Source organism: Engystomops pustulosus, chromosome 6 (genome assembly GCF_040894005.1).
Source record: "Engystomops pustulosus chromosome 6, aEngPut4.maternal, whole genome shotgun sequence".
NCBI lineage: Eukaryota > Metazoa > Chordata > Amphibia > Anura > Leptodactylidae > Engystomops > Engystomops pustulosus.
Genome location: NC_092416.1, coordinates 140,438,170 through 140,456,180, shown reverse-complemented (window position 1 = coordinate 140,456,180; position 18,011 = coordinate 140,438,170). Strand labels below are relative to the sequence as shown.

Genomic DNA, 18,011 nt, shown 5'->3' with positions numbered 1-18,011 from the left:
CCGCACAGCTCTGACAGTGTGCTACAACTTTTTTTATGGTGCACCTTTAACATGGGGCATGCAACACATTTCTGTGTTGCATAGTATGACTGAGCACCGGGACGCCCATTTCAATGCAGACAATTGTGTCAAATAAATAATCGTGCAGCCGTGACGCAAAACTGTCACGTGTGACACATGTGCAAGCAACTTGCACTGAAAAGAATGTGCAAAAGAGTCTGACAGAAAGCTTAGTAAATGTGGGCCAATATGTCTAGTGGTTCATTTCAGGTTATTCACAGAAAGTCTTTAAAAATTGCCCACTGTGATCTCTGGTTAAACTCTGGTGATAGTATTTTACAGAACTTTGGCCCTAGTCTGCAATGAGCATCATAACAGTTATGAATGGTGTCTACAATGAAGCTTTATGCATAATCTTTGTTCCCATGACAGACAAAAATTATGAAAATTATATTGTCATAGTGAAAAAAATACTTTGTCTGGAGTTACACTTACAAAATATACCTGTTCCGGCTTACGTACAAATTCAACTTAAGAACAAACCCGGGAACTGCCAAAACAAAGTTTTGTTACTCTGATATTTGTAACACATGTCCATTGTCCTGCCATATCGTCGTTCACATTTCATGTTTTATCCTTACTTTATAATAAAGAAACATTTATTGTAATTATTGTAAAGAAAAAAAAAACACAAAGGACACAAAAAGGCAATAAGCCAATTTTGTGTGTCTGCCTCTCATGTGTTGCCTACAATATATCAATCCTCTAATTCTTAATGGATGGTTCTATTTTGTGGGGGGGGGTATATACTGTATGATGTTTGTGCTTTTTGTGTGTAATACTATTATGGAGCATGCTCTGTAATGATACATGTCTGCCATAACCCATTGAATAAGGAATTGGAATCTCAACCCTGTGTATAGGTTAAATACATTTTTTGTGATTTTTTATGTCAAGATTGTCCATGTCTATTTGTATTTACCTCTTTGTGTAGTCTACCTTTACTGCCAAATAAAATGAATAGGGTACTTACACTAAAGGGCCCCGTGATGTGAGTGTCCACCCCTGGGCATCAATATTACAACACAGAGACAAATTCAAGATGCTTGTATTATCAGAGATAAAAGTTTATTTTGTTGCGTAAAGAAACAGATTATAATTTAAGAACGACAACACAGTCCAAGAGCCTTCATTATTTGTGATATACACGCCCAACAAAATCTATGAAAAAGACCTTTTTAGATCTTTCTGATCTGTGGGATCACAATGCAGTGGTTTTTCAGTGGGATACAAATACAACACTTTCTTGGGGAAGGAAAGTATCTGTAAGATTTTGAGTAAATATTTCATCAATATGTGCAAAAAACAAATCTGTTGACCAACTATCTGTAGACTTTAAGCACTTGTAGTGGTTCAATATACCTTTCTCTAGTCAAGAACATAATTTTGATGAGCATTATGGGATCTTATATTGAACTAGCTAAACTTCCACTAAATATCTTAACACGCCATCCTTGTAGAGTATTCTATATAAGGAGTCATATCAGAGCGCTAATACTCCTTCTCCCTATTTGAAACCAGTAGTACATACCTAAAGGAATCAAAGTGAAAATGTTTTTTCCCCACAAACCATTGAAAAAATATTCACTTGCTTAATACAATCAATGACTAATATAAAGACAATAGAAAAGAGAAGAACGATATAGGATTACATTGCTTAATTTTTTCAAATTTTATGCTGGGTCTACGATCAGCATTTGGGTTCATGGTCATGCTCAGTGGAGTGATGGACAACTTTGTGGTGAGATCCTGAAAACATAAATATTTTAAATATAAGAACGTTTTAGGAATAATAATTTTTTTCAATATATTTGATAAACACAAAAAGGGGTATAGTCCCATGCCACAATAAAGAGGGTTATGATTTGCAAGAAGACAGACACCATGTAACCACATGAAGTGGTATAGATAGAGGGAAGGACCCACATTAAAGATTGTAACAGGGACTGTAGCTTAAACTATGGTACATCCCCACATAGGATAAGCAAATGCCTCTGGAATATGGCTCCCAGTGTTTTTGCATATCTTCTGGATGCACTTTTCAGTCTCACAGACTGAATTCTTTTAGTCTCTATTACACATGCCTGAACTGGAGTATGATAATATGAATAACGGGCACTGTTTATGCCATTCCCTTTGATTTGTCCCTAGTACAATATTAAAAGAATTGACATAATGGTGGAGATAGGAGGCCGGTTCTATTTGGTAAAGAAGAGTTTGCCTTGATAATTAGCAATTACTTTTTAAATTGTTAGTGTTCCAACGTTTTTAATTTCACCAACTTACCATGACTTCCACTTGACATATGATGTTCAGAAACACTGCAAAGGAAACAAGAGCATGAATCATTATTGAATAACTATACAACAATGCTACCAACAACTCAACCCTATGCCATTATGGATGATAATTTTTGTTATCGGGCAGGACATTTTCACACATCCACAGACTCCAAATCTTTACCTTCTTTAATAGTTCTTATTCTACTGATTCTAGCAGCAATGAAAATTTTCCTCTAGCCTCCACCAGTCCCAGGCCATTGTCATATAATTAGACTACTAATTAGCTCTAGACTGTAGCAGTTAGTCTGACACAGTTATATGGGAAAACTTGTGTGATGTGATAATGTACTTACTGGATATCATGGCCATCCAAGAGACGCTTATAAGTGGCAATCTCCATCTCCAGATGGGTCTTCTGGTCCATTAGAATCTTGTATTCATTGTTCTGACGTTCCAGATCAGATCGGATCTGTGCCAACTGACACTCCACACTGTTGATCATTGCTTGTATCTGGGCAAGTTTGGAGCCATAAGTAGCTTCAGTCTCTGCCAGAGTGGATTCAAGGGCTGATGTCTTATAAAGATAAAAAGATATCAGCATGAAACATAACATTTTTGGTTGTGGATTAAATAGACAGATTTACTGAAAGAAAATCCATAATTGCCTCTCACCATGCTTAGTTGGCTCTGCAGTTCAATCTCGAGGGTCTGGACAGTACGTTTCAACTCAATAACTTCAGTTTGAACTGATTGAAGTTGCTCCGATCCGGAGGCCACCTGACGGTTCAACTCTTCACTCTTTAGGTTTAATTTGTTTCAAAGGATGGACCATCATTATTATTGAAAAGAAATAGATCATAAGAAATAAAAGCATATTAACTAAAAGGTTCTTGTGGATGATAGATATCTTATGATAATCTTATGTCATCATGTAGGTATGTAGATTTAAATAAACCAGAATACTGGTTGGAAAGTGTTGGACAACCTCTTTGAATTTGCATTAAGCTAGTTATTTGAGGTCCAATGTCTGAGAATAACAAACATTCAATGTTAGATCGATGCTCTAATCAGTCATAATTTATAACCCCTCCCCTATAAATAACATATGAACCTTACCCTCTGCCTGAACATATTTTCTGCATCTCTCAGATTTCTCTCCATTAAATTTTCATATTCATCCCGGATTTCAGACAAGGCTCTATTCAGGTCGATAGATGGGGCAGCATTTAATTCAACATTTATTCTGGCTCCAAGTTGAGCACGAAGACAGTTTACTTCCTGGGGGTACAAAATATAGTTGTACAATGATATATTATTATAATAATAGTCTACCAAATCATGACTGACTCCATATTAACATAATAAAGTAAGACCTCTTCATGGTTTCTTTTCATCTCTTGTAATTCTTCTTGAAGGTTTTGAACTTCCATCTGGAGTTCACAGTTTTCTTGGTTAAGTCCTTCGAGGACTCTACGTAGGGCATTTACATCAGCTTCAGCATTATTACGCATGTTGAGCTCCATTTCATACCTGGAGAGTACATAGAAGGCATATTTACTGCAACCAACAGAACTAAGAAAGACAAAATTTTTAATGTAGAAAGTTCCCACATGTATAATATAATTGAAGACTTTTTAGTAAGAATAATAGACCATGTTATGCCTACCGCAAATATTTAGCACAAGATTTATTATGTGTTTAAGACTAGAGATGAGCATACCTAAAGTTTACGTTTAGGTTCAGGTGCGTCCTGTGCGACCTGGACATATTGCCGGGATTGGTGGACAAACAGCCAATCCAGCAAATTGACGCCCCTAGCTACTAGCAATGGATGTCATTGGCCAGGAGGGAAACCTAGTTACCTGGCTTGTTGCTGGAAAAGAGACAGTTTGAAGGGAATGTGCCACTTGAAAATACACTTTTTTTCAACCAATTTTCCATCTTGAATTTTTTTTTCACAAATGTTTGATGATTCTTTTAAACATTTATAGTGTCCCTTTTATCTTCAATTAAAGTACTATATCTGAAATTTTCATTCTGGCCCCTAAGCTCACCAATAATTTGATACATGCACATTCTGTAGAGATTTACTTTGCAGCAGTCACCTCATTTACATAGTATAGACATACAGGAAGACAATAGAGGTTAACATTATTCTTACATCAGACTTCTGACAAAAGATGATGTCACAGTTTAACTACTCCCCTCAATACACAGAAAATATCAAGATAAATGCTACTATTGATCTTAAGGAATCAGTCCATCCTATTGCTACCTATAGTAAATAGGCTGCTGCAAAGCATATCTCTAACTATTGTTAACATAACCGAAGAGAAGTTCAGGTAAGATGGAAATCCCCAAAATCTACAACAAGGACAAGTAGACAATGTAAAGAGTGATATGTTTTTCCTAGATTCCTATAAAATAGAAAAAAAATTCTTCCTTCTAAAATTGCACCATAGTCTTGCAGCAAAGCAAGTTAACACAAAAGATGGTGACAGTTCGAAGTACCAGAGATAATACACAAAATAAATTTGTGTACTTTCAGGTTACCTTGATGTCTACCTTTGGACATGTTTAATATTGGTCAAGATTAGTAAATGTTCACCAAATGACATAAAATGATTCAGAACTCGGGTACATTAATCTCATTAAATCCTGAAAATGTTATAGGAATTCAAGGAGTGTATATTTTTTAAAGTTTTCCTTTAAGATACGGATATGTACAATATTAAGGGCATACTTATCACGGAAGTCATCAGCAGCTAATCTTGCATTGTCAATCTGGAGAACAATCCTTGCATTTTCCAAGGTAGCTGCTGCAATCTATTGAACAATAGAATCAGAATATTACACATTGCAAAGTTCTTCAAAATGTATTTCTAATTTATTTAGTTCTGTGATACAGAAAATAATGTTATAAAATATCTGCCAAATTACCTGGTTTTGGAATTCTGAGATCATGCGGAAGTACTGACTAGAGTCAGGTAGTGAGCTGGGAGCATTATTGGCATACCACTCACAGATCTTGCGTTCCAGTTGGGCATTCTCTTGCTCAAGAGCACTCACTTTGTCCAGGTAGGATGATAACCGCTCATTCAACATCTGCATGGTTTGTTTTTCATTAATACTGAGTAGACCATCATTCTTCCAACCACCATGGCCTCCTGAGCTACTTAGGTGAGAATAGTGACCATGGCCTCCATAATGGCTGCTAGAGGGGTGCTTGGAAAATGACACTGCTTTACAGCTTGATCCACTATGGTGACTCGCAGTTTTCAGGTGGCCTCCATGATGGGAGATGTTTGAACCTGCATGATGGACATTATGAGAGCCTCCATGATGTGAGCCTCCATGATGTGACATATGGTGGCCTCCATGATGTGACAAATGGGAGCTTCCACTGTGGGACAGATGAGAGCTTCCATGATGCATTTTATGGGAACTTCCTAGATGGGACATGTGAGAAGATGTGAGGTGAGATTTATGATGAGTTAAATTGGAACCTCCCATGTGGGAGCTTCCATGATGGGCTCCTCCTGAGTGGTGGGACATATGAGAGATTCCATGATGGGTTCCTCCTGAGTGGTGGGACATATGAGAGTTTCCAAGATTAAATCCTCCAGAATGGTGGGACAAATGAGAGCTTCCATGGTGGGATCCTCCTGAGTGGTGTGACAGATGAGAGCTTCCATGGTGAAGTAAATTGGACCCTCCATGCTTGGAGAGATGAGATCCTCCAAGATGGGATGAATGGGAACCTCCATGATGAGACAGGTGTGATCCACCATGATGGGATCCTCCATGATGAGCTGTAGAAACATGGTTAAACATTTTGGAAGAATGACCCCCTGTATGGTAGCTCCCCTTATGGCCTCCAAATGAAGAATAACTGTGGTTGATGGTATGTTTCATCCTGTAAAGTGGACTGAAAAGGAAAAAGAAGCAAAGCAAACTACAGTAGCTGTCTGCAATATGAAGTATACTGAGTTCACTGCCTTTCTTTTATATATTCAACAGGAGGCGTAGCAGAAATCTGTATAGCTTTATGTGCTTTTTTGGCGTCTTATTAACATGCAGCTTTATTGACTATAAATTATTGGGTTGATCAGCTGGAGCGTGTGTTTTTTAACAATGTTTATTACATAGGGTGCTAAAGAAAGGTGGAGGGATCTGTGTATATTTCATATGATGCTGTACATCAGACATTTCCACGCCCTTATGAATTACATAAACTCCTTATTTATTTCAAGATGAAAGTATCAGTGTATTCTGAGTAGTGGCAACATCTGAGCACTACATTTATAGGCCATGTATATAATGACCTTTTATGAGCCTTACATAGAGCAATATTGTAGTATGAGTCAGTAAGGTCAAAGAACAAATGCAATGAATAATTTACATATCTATTTGTTCTTCCATCCATGTTTTATAATAAACTATTAATAATTTGTACTCATTTGTAATATTCACCTATGACTAAGGTTGTACATAATATAAGGATACTTCTACAGATGCTTTTCAACCCTCAAATAAGGGGGCAGATACCAAATGGTTCCCATTCCTTTTGCTATTTAGAAAAATTTCCCATGGAAGGCTTTGAGTTTGCCACTGTTTCTATGGATTTTAGATGGTATCTCCCAACACTATGACCCTTTTTGGGGCACATTTACTAAAACAGAAACTGCACTATGGGGGACATTTATCATATGCTGGCACTTGTGTGCCAGCGTATGATTGCCCCGCCGCTGCATATTCTCAGTGCCCCTATCCTGTGGATAGGGCCTATTTGTTTTGTGGGAAAACCTCTTTAAGACTGGTGCACAATGCCAGTCTTAATACATTACCCCTATCTATGAAAGGAATTGGGAAACCTTCTGACATACTTTCAGCATATAAATACTGAGATGTAAAAATAGCATTAGGCTACAATCACATCTCAGTTTTTGGATACGTTCAGAATATACACTAGGAAAGCACACAGCATACAGGCTGAACATATCCATAGACTTATACTGGTAGGTATCCTTTAACCCTCCGTCTGCCAAGTATTTGTCACATCCAGCAGAAAACACTAGATGAAAAAGCGCACCAGTCTGCATTATATCATTCTGCTCAGTGGAGCAGATTATATGCTCAGTGGAGGCTATATGGCAGTGGTGGCGAACCTATGGCACTGGTGCCAGAGATGGCACTCTGAGGCATCTCTGTGGGCACACAGGCTGTCGCCCAGGCACAGAGTTTGCCAGACATGGCATCTTCCTGCAGTCTCAGGCAGTGCAAGCAGTGCCCTGCTATTTTAAAGTGACCCATCCTGTGCTGCTTGGTCCTGTCCAAAGAGTGAAAAGGTGTTGACAGGGTCAGATTAGAGCTCAAAGATTCTGGTAACAATAAGTTTTTACGGCCTAAATTGCCCTTTTGGCACTTTGGTAAAAGCTAGTGTTTTTTGGGTTTCATTTTGGGCACTCGGTCTCTAAAAGGTTTGCCATCACTGCTATATGGGATGCTATGGTATAGCATGCATAACAGTACTCCTCTGAGTGAATGCTTTGGATGTTTGGTCACTGATCTATCTGTCCAGATATGAAGTTATGTCACTTTTGAGACACCCAAAACATTGGTTGCATCAAATCATGGTTTACTATATACATATGTAAAACCATTAAGAAGGTACATGCATATAACATATTTCTACCTACAATTACACTTACATGTGTATGAGGAGCCCTTCAAGAAGAAAGCAGCAGCCTTATGTAGTGTGAGAAACAACATTTCTGGAGGCATCCTTTCCCCCTCCCTTCCGACTGGGGAAGTTCCATGGATTGTGTGTCTGCTGGAGTCATCCCTCCCCATGTCAGCCATAGGCAAGATGAAAAGCCAGCATGATTAGGATTGTCAATAGCATGACATGTTGTCCAAATAACCCAATGTACTAAAGAATTGCTAGTGGAACTTATATTTTAGTTTTTGGTGATGTCCCCAAACATCCATACATGTTGACTTGCAAGAGAGTTAAACTGCAGGCTAAATCCCTTTTCCAAAAATAATTGGTATATGATTGTCATATATATTTTAGACTATGTCAATTTTGCCATTTATATAGGTAGTATTATGTGTAGTAGTAAGGAATGATATAATTGAAAGGACCATGTGAACATCAACATCATTACAGGTAGCCACCAGTGAATTTTATATACATTGGACTAGAGCAGGCTGTGTGAAGGGGAAGAACATGGAGGTACAGGCTGGAGAAAGAGGGAACATGTGGGTGCAGGCTGGAGAAAGAGGGAACATGGGGGTACATACTACAGAAAGAGGGAAATGGGGGTGCAGACTACAAAAAGAGGGAAATGGGGGTGCAGACTACAAAAAGAGGGAAATGGGGGTGTAGACTACAGAAAGAGGGAAATGGGGGTACAGACTACAGAAAGAGGGAAATGGGGGTGTAGACTACAGAAAGAGGGAAATGGGGGTGCAGACTGGATAAAAAGTAATCTTGGGGCCACAAGGCTCGAGAGGCGTATAGTCCACTCTATGCTCTCAGTACCATATGCCGGATGACAGCCAAATTGGAGCGCTAGTTGCTCGGCGCACAGGTCTGTAGTTTATCACCAACTCTACACAGACCTCCCCCATTACGACATTTTTCCCTGAGGGTAGTCTCCCCCAGAACATTTACCGCTGTCCCCGTGAGAACGGGTGGCATGGCCAGTGTGAATATGCCCCACGGATTTAGCAGGTCTCCTTTAATATACTGTTTATTTAGTATTTTCTCAATTTCTTTAGATGGTTAGTTAGTTGGTATCACACAAAATGTCTTTATCTGTCTGGACGTGGAATGTCAGAGGTATGAGAGACACATGCAAATGTAATATAATATTCTCCTCAATAAGGCTCACAATCCACACCTCATTTATCTGCTGGAAACACACATGGTCCCTGGCCAAACAGCCAGATTGGACCGTCCTTGGATGCAGTTGTTCGGCACATGCAACACACTCAATGCACTCCCGAGGAGTATCTTTGCTAGTCCATAGAATGGTCAGATGGGAAACAGGTTCTGTATTAGTAGATCCTGAGGGCAGATACGTGTTTACCCAAGCCTGGATAATGGGGGGATGGGGGATGGAGGGGGTTGTTGGGGGGGATGGGGGGTGGTTGCTAAGCTCAAAATACACCCATTCTGGTTAAACCTGATAGGCGACCAAGATCGCACTCCAGCACTCTTAGACGATTATATTCTATATAACTTCCCTAATAATAATGAGTTTTTCAGCACAAAAAATGTACTGAAAAATGGCCTCTCGGCTTATACACGAGTCTATTACAAAACCCACTTTAAAAATAACCCAATTAAAAAAAAAACTTATATACTCACCTTCCAATGTCGCCGCGGCTCCCCGATGTCCCAGATGTTGGTGCGTCCAGCCTTCTTTCTTCCCCGCGGCTCCTCTTCTTTCTTCTGTCATGTACGCAGCCACTTTTTCTTCCTGGCCGGCGCATCTATGACGTCAGAAGCGGCCACGTCATACTATGCGCCTGCTGGAAAAAAACATGGCCGCGTCCATGACAGAAGAAAGAAGACGGGATGCGCTGACATCGGGGACATCGGGGAGCCGCGCCGACATCAGAGGGTGAGTATATAAGTTTATTTTTTTTAAGTTCTGGGTGCTGGCAGTCTGTATACTACTAGGGGCAGGCTGTATACTACTGGGGGCTGGCAGGCTGTATACTACTGGGGGATGGCTGGCTGTATACTACATGGGGGCAGGCTGGCTGTATACTACATGGGGGCAGGCTGGCCGTATACTACTGAGGGCAGGCTGACTGTATACTACATGGGGGCAGGCTGGCTGTACCCTACATGGGGGCAGGCTGGCTGTATACTACTGGGGGCAGGCTGGCTGTATACTACTGCGGGCAGGCTGGCTGTATACTACTGGGGGGCTGGCTGGCTGTATGCTACTAGGGGCTGGCTAGCTGTATACTACAGGGGGCTGGCTGGCTGTATACTACTAGGGGCTGGCTGTATACTACTGAGGGCTGGCAGGCTGTATATTACTGATAGCTGGCTGACTATATACTACTGGGGGCTGGCTGGCTATATACTGGGGAGGCGGCTGTGACCAATGCATTTCCCACCCTCGGCTTATATTCGAGTCAATAGTTTTTCCCAGTTTTTGATGGTAAAATTAGAGGTCTCGACTTATACTTGGGTCGGCTTATACTCAAAGATAAACAGTGAATCATACTTGAGGGGGTGCCTGCAATCAGCCATTTCATACATTAAGCATTCAGCGGCCAATGAGAAGGAGGAGTTGGCTCAGAGACAACCAATCTAGCAGCCTCTAATTCACCGTAATACGGCTTCCCCAGCTGTTCTTAAAATAAAAAAATAATCCGGCATGGTGGTGAATACAACTAGAGATATTCTTTCAGTTTTTATGTCCTTCTATAAAGATTTATATAGTTCAAAGGTTGATCGCTCCCCACACCAGTTAGATGTTTTTCTGGCCAACATTCCATAATACGGCTTCCACAGCTGTTCTTAAAATAAAAAATTAATCCGGCATGGTGGTGAATACAACTAGAGATATTCTTTCAGTTTTTATGTCCTTCTATAAAGATTTATATAGTTCAAAGGTTGATTGCTCCCCACACCAGTTAGATGTTTTTCTGGCCAACATTCCATGTAAGACACTGGAATGCGCTGGATGCGGCCAAGGCCTTTGATTCTATTGAATGACCATTTCTGCAGGGGGTTCTCCGTTTAATGGGGTTTGGCCCAAAAATGGGTGTCCATCCTGTATCAAGCTCCCAAAGCCAGCATCTCTTTGAATGGGGCCTGTTCTGAACAATTGCAACTAGCAAGGGGCACACCTCAGGGGTGTCTGCTGTCACCGCTGCTTTTTGCATTGGCGGTGAAGTCCCTGGTGGTGTTGCTCCGCGGGGATCCGGTATATAAGGGCATTACATATAGGGCCCGTGAAGACAGGCTGGGGCTCTACGCAGATGACCTCCTCCTTTTTCTGTCGGACCCAAAGAATTCCCTTAACAGGGCAGTGTAGATTATATGGACATTGATCACACAAGTCCAAATTTCAAATTTGGTCAAAACTTCCTCTGTCAGTGGCAGAACGTATAAACCTCATCAAGATGGTAGTTCAGCCAAAGTGTTTATATATGACTTCTAATATTTTTGTTCCAATCCCTAAATCCTTCTTCAAGGCTATGGACTCCATGCTAATTCCCCTCATTTGGGAGACGAGCCGATCCAAATAGGTTTAGCCAGTCTACAGCTCCCAAAATCTCTAGCGGGTAGGGCACTACCTGATATTTATTTATATTATCTGGCAGGACAACTAAAACATCTGGGCCCATGGGTGGGGGGAGAAACATTCAGCCACCAGACGGCGGCATACCTGGAACTAGAACAGCTCTGGCACCTCCTACATGCACCATGCTGGTCAGGTAAAAAGCTTCTCCCAGCACACAGGGTTGCCAGGTTAGCATGGTGTGAGGGCAGGCATCTTACTAAATACAAGGACACCCCCCTGGAATCACCCCTTTGGAATAACCCCGGTGTCCCCCAATTTTCCCAAGAGATTGGCCCACTATTCTGGAGCTCCCGTGGGGTACCCGCAATATCTGATGTTACACAGGAAAATGTTTTCATGTCATTTGAGCAGTTATCTACAAAATACCAATTACACAAGCACAACCTATATCTGTATTTCCAACTTAGACATGCCTTCCAGACTCAGTTCCCAGCCGTTTCTGACCATCCATTCTCCTCGCACCTTAAGCGAGGAGGACTTCACTGACTTATTTGAGTCACATCGTTATGTATCCCCTTCTATTAATAACAAACGTATTCAACTCTATATAACTCATCAATGTTACCTTATCCCAATACGGTTGTACAAAATGGGCCGTATCCTTCTCCTGGTTGCCACAGGTCTTTTATGCAGGGGGTTTAAAACCAATAATGTCATGATGAACATCTAACTATGGCTCTACAGATTGTACAGCTCATTTTTAATCTCTGATATGCCATTAAAAAGATACAATTATGTGAATAATGATGATGATGATCACAGTTTGCATGAAAAATATGAAAGATTTTATTGATGGAAAACAGAACAAAAGAGAAAATATGAAAGAAATCACAATGAGCATACAATCCAAATCCACCATTTAGATCCTGAGCCATCACTGTATCATAGGGAATAGACTCCACTGTAAAGTCATAAAACTCTATTGGCAAAAATGTCTAACGGCATTGATTCCAAGGAAGGTCTAAGCATTAATACCTTAAAGACCTTCACAGATGACAAATGGTTACGTCTTGTGGTTAACCTGATGTTCTCCATGAGACTGAGGTTAAACATTGCTAGTGGAGTCTATTCTCAGTGAATTCAGGCCATTGGATAAATAACTTGCTTTGCCCCATTCAACAAACAATGATTATATTAGTTTTGTAGAGATTTGATTGCCGACATGCCTTAGTGGTCATCCATACCATAGACTAGCACTTGTCATGAAGAAGTTCTGTTGAAACAAGACAGGTACAAATACATGAATGTAAGTACAACAATATGATGTAGAGTATAGTTTTATAGTACATTCAAAAACATAGTTTCTTTTTTTTCTATAAAATCTTTTTGAATGTACTAAATTAGCAAATTTTTAGTTTTGTGCCCTTTTCTTTATGAAAAGTTGTAAGTAAACTCAGCCAGGAATGAACCTATACTTTCTACTGCCTATCTATAGAATGTTCCCCCCTCCACCTCATCCACTAGTAATATATCAGATTATTCTTTAAGTATGTGGGTTCTCCATGCAGTGTCTCACATCATGCTGACATCTGCTGTGAAGAAACACTATTTTTAAGTGTCAAATTCTGCTTTGTAACTGCTCCCATGATGATGCCCCCCCCATCTTGCTGCAGGCAGTGCTGCCTGAGGCAAGATGTTCAACTTGCCTCATGGCTGGTGCACCCCGGACAAATATTAAAATCCAACTTTCAATAAATATTGTACATAGTTTGAGATAGTTTCTACCTTGAAAACTATTTTATGAAAAAAGCATTTAATTTTAGCATGCTGTAATCCATTCTAATAGCATGCTGAGAGTTGCAGTTTTTAGACAGCTACAGATTGGGGAACCCCAATTTTATAGAAATTACTGACTTTATGTAATTTAATCTGAAAATTAAGCTAGTGGTTAGGCAACTTCATTATGAAAAATGAGACTTACTGTCTTTATGCTCTGTGTCATGATGAAGTGGAACACTGTGTAGAGATACAAATAGCAAATTACAGATAGAAGTTCACTATTATCACAGTGCTTAGAAAAAGTCCAAGGAAATCCTTTGTTTTACATACTGTATGTCATGCCCATCTAGAAGTTGTTTGTATGTAGCGATCTCCATCTCCAGATGAGTCTTTTGGTCCATTAGTATCTTGTACTCATAGTTCTGATGTTCTAGGTCAGAACGTATCTGGCCAAGCTGAGACTGTATGCTATCAATCATTGCTTGTAACTGGGCAAGTTGGGAACCAAATGTGGCCTCTGTTTCTGCTAAAGTGTTCTCCAGAGCTGATTTCTATAATAAGGAGAAAATACAGTTTAGTAGGTTGGACATTATGGTTTGAGCAGAAAGTTAACAGTTTCTATAAGTTTCCCATGTGCCCTTACTGCCTTGTGGCTAATCCCTGAATGTTCATTAAGTGATTTAGCGCTCCTTCTACTTACGTTTGTAAAGTGTGCAGACCCTATGAGCTTCTTTGTTTACATCTCCCATATTCAGGAGAGTTATGATTCATCCTGCTCCCTCCCCCTCCCTTCTCCCAGTCATTGAGGATGGACAGTGAAAAGAGAGACACAAAGGGTGATGTCATGAGGAGGAAATGGAGCAGTGAGAGAGAGGAAGCTGTGTTTATATGCGGAGAGCTGCACTGTGAGAACAGGGAAAAGTTGAAGCTTTCAGAGGTGGCAAAGACATAGGTAAACATGTCTAAGTAAAGAGATTCAAAAGTGGACAACCCTTTACGGGTTTGCTCAATTTACCTTATTAAGGAATTCTGCATTAACAGAGGAGATTTCTTTATTTAGGACTATCATACCTTAACCAAAGTGGATAATGGTTAAGAAACTCACTCTGGAGGACCTGAAATTTTTGCATTACTTTGACAACTTCTTGAATGAAGTAGGCACTGCAATGCTTACTTTTCATGTGGGGGCACTGCAGAAAAGTTGAATACTTATTCTTAGCTCCTTCCTTATATTGCTGATCATTGGGGTTGCCAGCAGGTGCACAATTTGTGATTAGCATACTATCAAAAGACCATTCTTACATGAGAGATTTCTAAAGTGGAGAACCCCTTTAGTCGGTGACAGTATATATTTTGTACTCTGTTATTTATGTTTTAAAACTCCTACCATACTAAGTTGACTCTGCAGCTCAATTTCCAGGGTCTGTGCAGAGCGCTTCAGGTCAATGAGCTCATTACTGACCGACTCTAGTTGCTCAGCACCGGAGGACACTTCTCTGTTCAGTTCAGCAGTCTGCAAGGAAAAGGATTATGGGAATATTTATTAAAGCATATGCAATAATGGTCCTTAGGATCTGGCCATTGCTTTCTTTTTTATGTCGAAGTGAAGAGTCACAGAAATACATGTTCGGCAATGAAATGAAACAAGCTTCTGTATATCACAAACTGGGGTATATGGATTAATCCACACAGTTAAACTGTGTGTAGAGATATTGTAAGGTTGCACATTTAATGGGGGTTATTTATCAAACGCCAGGTCTTGTGTGGCAGCATTTAATAGCCCTGCCACTGCTCTGGAGCTGCCAGATACATCTAGAGGTCTCCTCCTGTGCAGCGTTCATCTCTAGAAATAGACACAAACAGCAAATTTTCATGTGTAAAAATTTGCCTGTTGTAGTGAGTGCGCATGCGCAGGCAAAGGTACGCCCATTCCCTGCTGGCCACGCTCCCTTGGTGTGGAGGTGGCGGAGAGGACAAAATAATTGCAAGTGCTAGTAGAAGCCCTGATAAATACCCCCCAATGAGTCTATGCAATACAGCCTCCAAAAGAAGTTGAGTATACTATACAATACTATATTATTGCAAGGATTGCACTTCTAACATAGGCTTTCTGCACGGCTGCTTAGAGATTCATTAGAAATATCTGAGGTAAAAGTGTTGTAGTTGCCCCTAATTGGAAACCAATTAGAGCTCAACTTTTGTTTATAATCAGCTGTTTGTGAAAGCTGGGCTCTGATTGGTTGCCATGGGCAACTAGAACAGTTTTGCTCCCAAACACTTCTGATAAATCTCCCCTTAGTATTAGTCTCTGTATTCTCAGTTAGACGCAATACTACAACTTGGTGTTGGTTCCAAATGGTTCAAATAAAATAAAACTATGTATAAGGTCATACAAAGGTAAACGGCAGTATAGTAGAGTCTTTGTGTGCCATCTTACAGATCAGTGCCACAGTAATGTGAATGAGTTATAGATCACTAAATGTTATATTTCTTGAGGAAAGTTCTTATCACCACAATTGTAATAAAAAAAATGGTGGGTGCAAGCTACCAAAGCCAGGCAAATAGGTTGTCCAAAATATGTACAAGGAAAAAAGCAGCAATCCACTTTCCTTGTCCATAAATGTTACATTACACATTTTCTGAGAGACTAAATACAATTAATCATAATAAAAGCAAAGAAAACATAAAACATCAATTAACAAAAATATCAATGCCTTACCCTTGCAAGGAATATGCTCTCAACCTCTCTAAGGTTCCTCTCCATTAGGTTCTCGTATTGCTCTCTAACCTCAGATAGGACCTTATTGAGATCTATAGAAGGAGCGGCATCAACTTCCACATTAACTCTAGCACCAAGTTGAGCCCTCAGAGAATTCACCTCCTTTAATAAAAGAAAATAAAATGCAATAAATTATATACTCCATTAGATTTACAATTTCCCATTTAACTGTTCTCCTTTACTTCTTCATGGCTGTTCTTTAATTGAAGAAGCTCCTCTTGAAGACATCGGACTTGTATCTCCAAGTCTTGTCTTTGCATGTTAAGCTCTTCCAGGACTTTTCGAAGGTTACTAACATCTGCTTCAACATTACGTCTATGGTTCATCTCCAGCTCATATCTAGGTAAAGAATGAAGTTATCAAGAACTAGCAAGGCATTAAACAACTAGTAAATTTCCAAAAATAATGACTGTAACTTTAGTTTATTATATGTAGTTGTAAAATGTACTCAAAGAAAGGGTTGTCTTGTGTTAAAAAAAAGCTCATTTTAAATATCCTTGAGGTCATTATAAGTTAACAGGACATCTGTGTATTTCTATAGGGTCTTCATTCACTATGGCCACCATGTTTTTTAGGTGTGGCTGGATACAAGAAGTAAGGTGAAAAGAAAGATGCTGTCAATTCTGTTAACATGGAATTACTAAAAAATAATTGTTGTTGATAATTGTTGTTCCTTACTTGTTTCTCAAGTCATCTGCTGCCAGCTGCGCATTATCAATTTGCAGGACAATCCCTGCATTACTTACATTGGTGGAAAAAATCTGAAAGAAATATAGAATGAGGTTGATTGTTTAACAAATGCATGTGGAATTTACATGTTTATGGCAGTGTGTAGTTTAGAGTTTGCGTTTACCTCATTTTGGAGTTCTTGGATAGACCTAAAGAATTGGCTGGAATCAGGCAAATTGGTAGGTGCATTGTTGGCGTACCACTCACAGATCTTTCTCTCCAACTGAGTATTCTCTTGCTCCAAGGAATGGACCTTTTCAAGATAGGATGATAGTCGCTGGTTAAGATGTTGCATGGTTTCCTTTTCATTGATGCTCATCAGGCCGGTATTCATCCAGTCATGTTGGCCTCCAGAAGTTTTTAAAAGGCTTCCATGACTATGACCACCATAGACATTCCCATGACCATGACCAGAAGACCGGGTGGAAAAAGATACTCTTGTGATTTTTCTGCGAACATTGGAATCTTTGTAAAAACCACCATGATGTGAAATAGAAGAATTTTTCACATGGTCATTATGAATATCGTGGTTAAGAGATGAGATGTGGCTAGAGGCTTTAGGAGTGTGGCAAACTCCCACCAGTGATCTAGAAGAAGAGTGGCTGGCTCTGTGGCTCATTGTTTTTCGATGTCCTCAAACCTTTCTACAGAAGACGCTCCTTGTTCAATGACTGATCATTCCCTGCACCAGACCTCTATTTATACGAAGCAGTGGGAATGCCATTAGGTCAGTTTATTGGCATTTTATATGCCTCATTCTCCATCATATGCTTTTTAAGTTTGTCAGATCCTAAAGCTAGCGTCACAACAAAGCTCTAATTAATGGGATTACTGAATCAGCTGACTGAAGTATTAATCCATTCCTGAGACATCAGAAGGATGCATTCACCACGCCTTGAGTATATTTGTTTTAATCATGACCTGTCCCTTGTGATTTTCTAAAATGCCCTAAGACATGAATGCAGTCCCAATATTCATGAATTCAAAAATGTATCTTGTTCTGAAAAATTATTTGCTCAAAAAAAAACCTGAGTCATGCAGATGTATAATGACTATCAGTTCTTTATTGATCCATACTATGGACATGTACATCCATATTGTATA

At 39.8% G+C, this 18,011-nt stretch overlaps 2 protein-coding genes across 2 annotated transcripts; both read right to left on the bottom strand.

Moving 5' to 3' along the window:
* Positions 1-1,144: 1,144 nt before the first annotated feature.
* On the bottom strand, positions 1,145-6,302 carry LOC140064459 (keratin, type I cytoskeletal 19-like). The gene is made up of 8 exons (XM_072111389.1): positions 5,283-6,302; positions 5,086-5,168; positions 3,716-3,872; positions 3,459-3,620; positions 3,015-3,140; positions 2,696-2,916; positions 2,347-2,381; positions 1,145-1,809 (listed from the first exon to the last, which is right to left on the bottom strand). Exons 1-8 carry the CDS (start codon positions 6,255-6,257, stop codon positions 1,751-1,753), a joined length of 1,818 nt encoding a protein of 605 aa, XP_071967490.1. The 5' UTR covers positions 6,258-6,302; the 3' UTR covers positions 1,145-1,750.
* Positions 6,303-12,455: 6,153 nt separating this feature from the next.
* On the bottom strand, positions 12,456-17,561 carry LOC140064464 (keratin, type I cytoskeletal 19-like). Its single transcript, XM_072111394.1, has 8 exons — positions 17,032-17,561; positions 16,857-16,939; positions 16,361-16,517; positions 16,119-16,280; positions 14,787-14,912; positions 13,730-13,950; positions 13,602-13,636; positions 12,456-12,893 (listed from the first exon to the last, which is right to left on the bottom strand). Exons 1-8 carry the CDS (start codon positions 17,524-17,526, stop codon positions 12,871-12,873), a joined length of 1,302 nt encoding a protein of 433 aa, XP_071967495.1. The 5' UTR covers positions 17,527-17,561; the 3' UTR covers positions 12,456-12,870.
* Between the last annotated feature and the right edge of the window lie 450 nt (positions 17,562-18,011).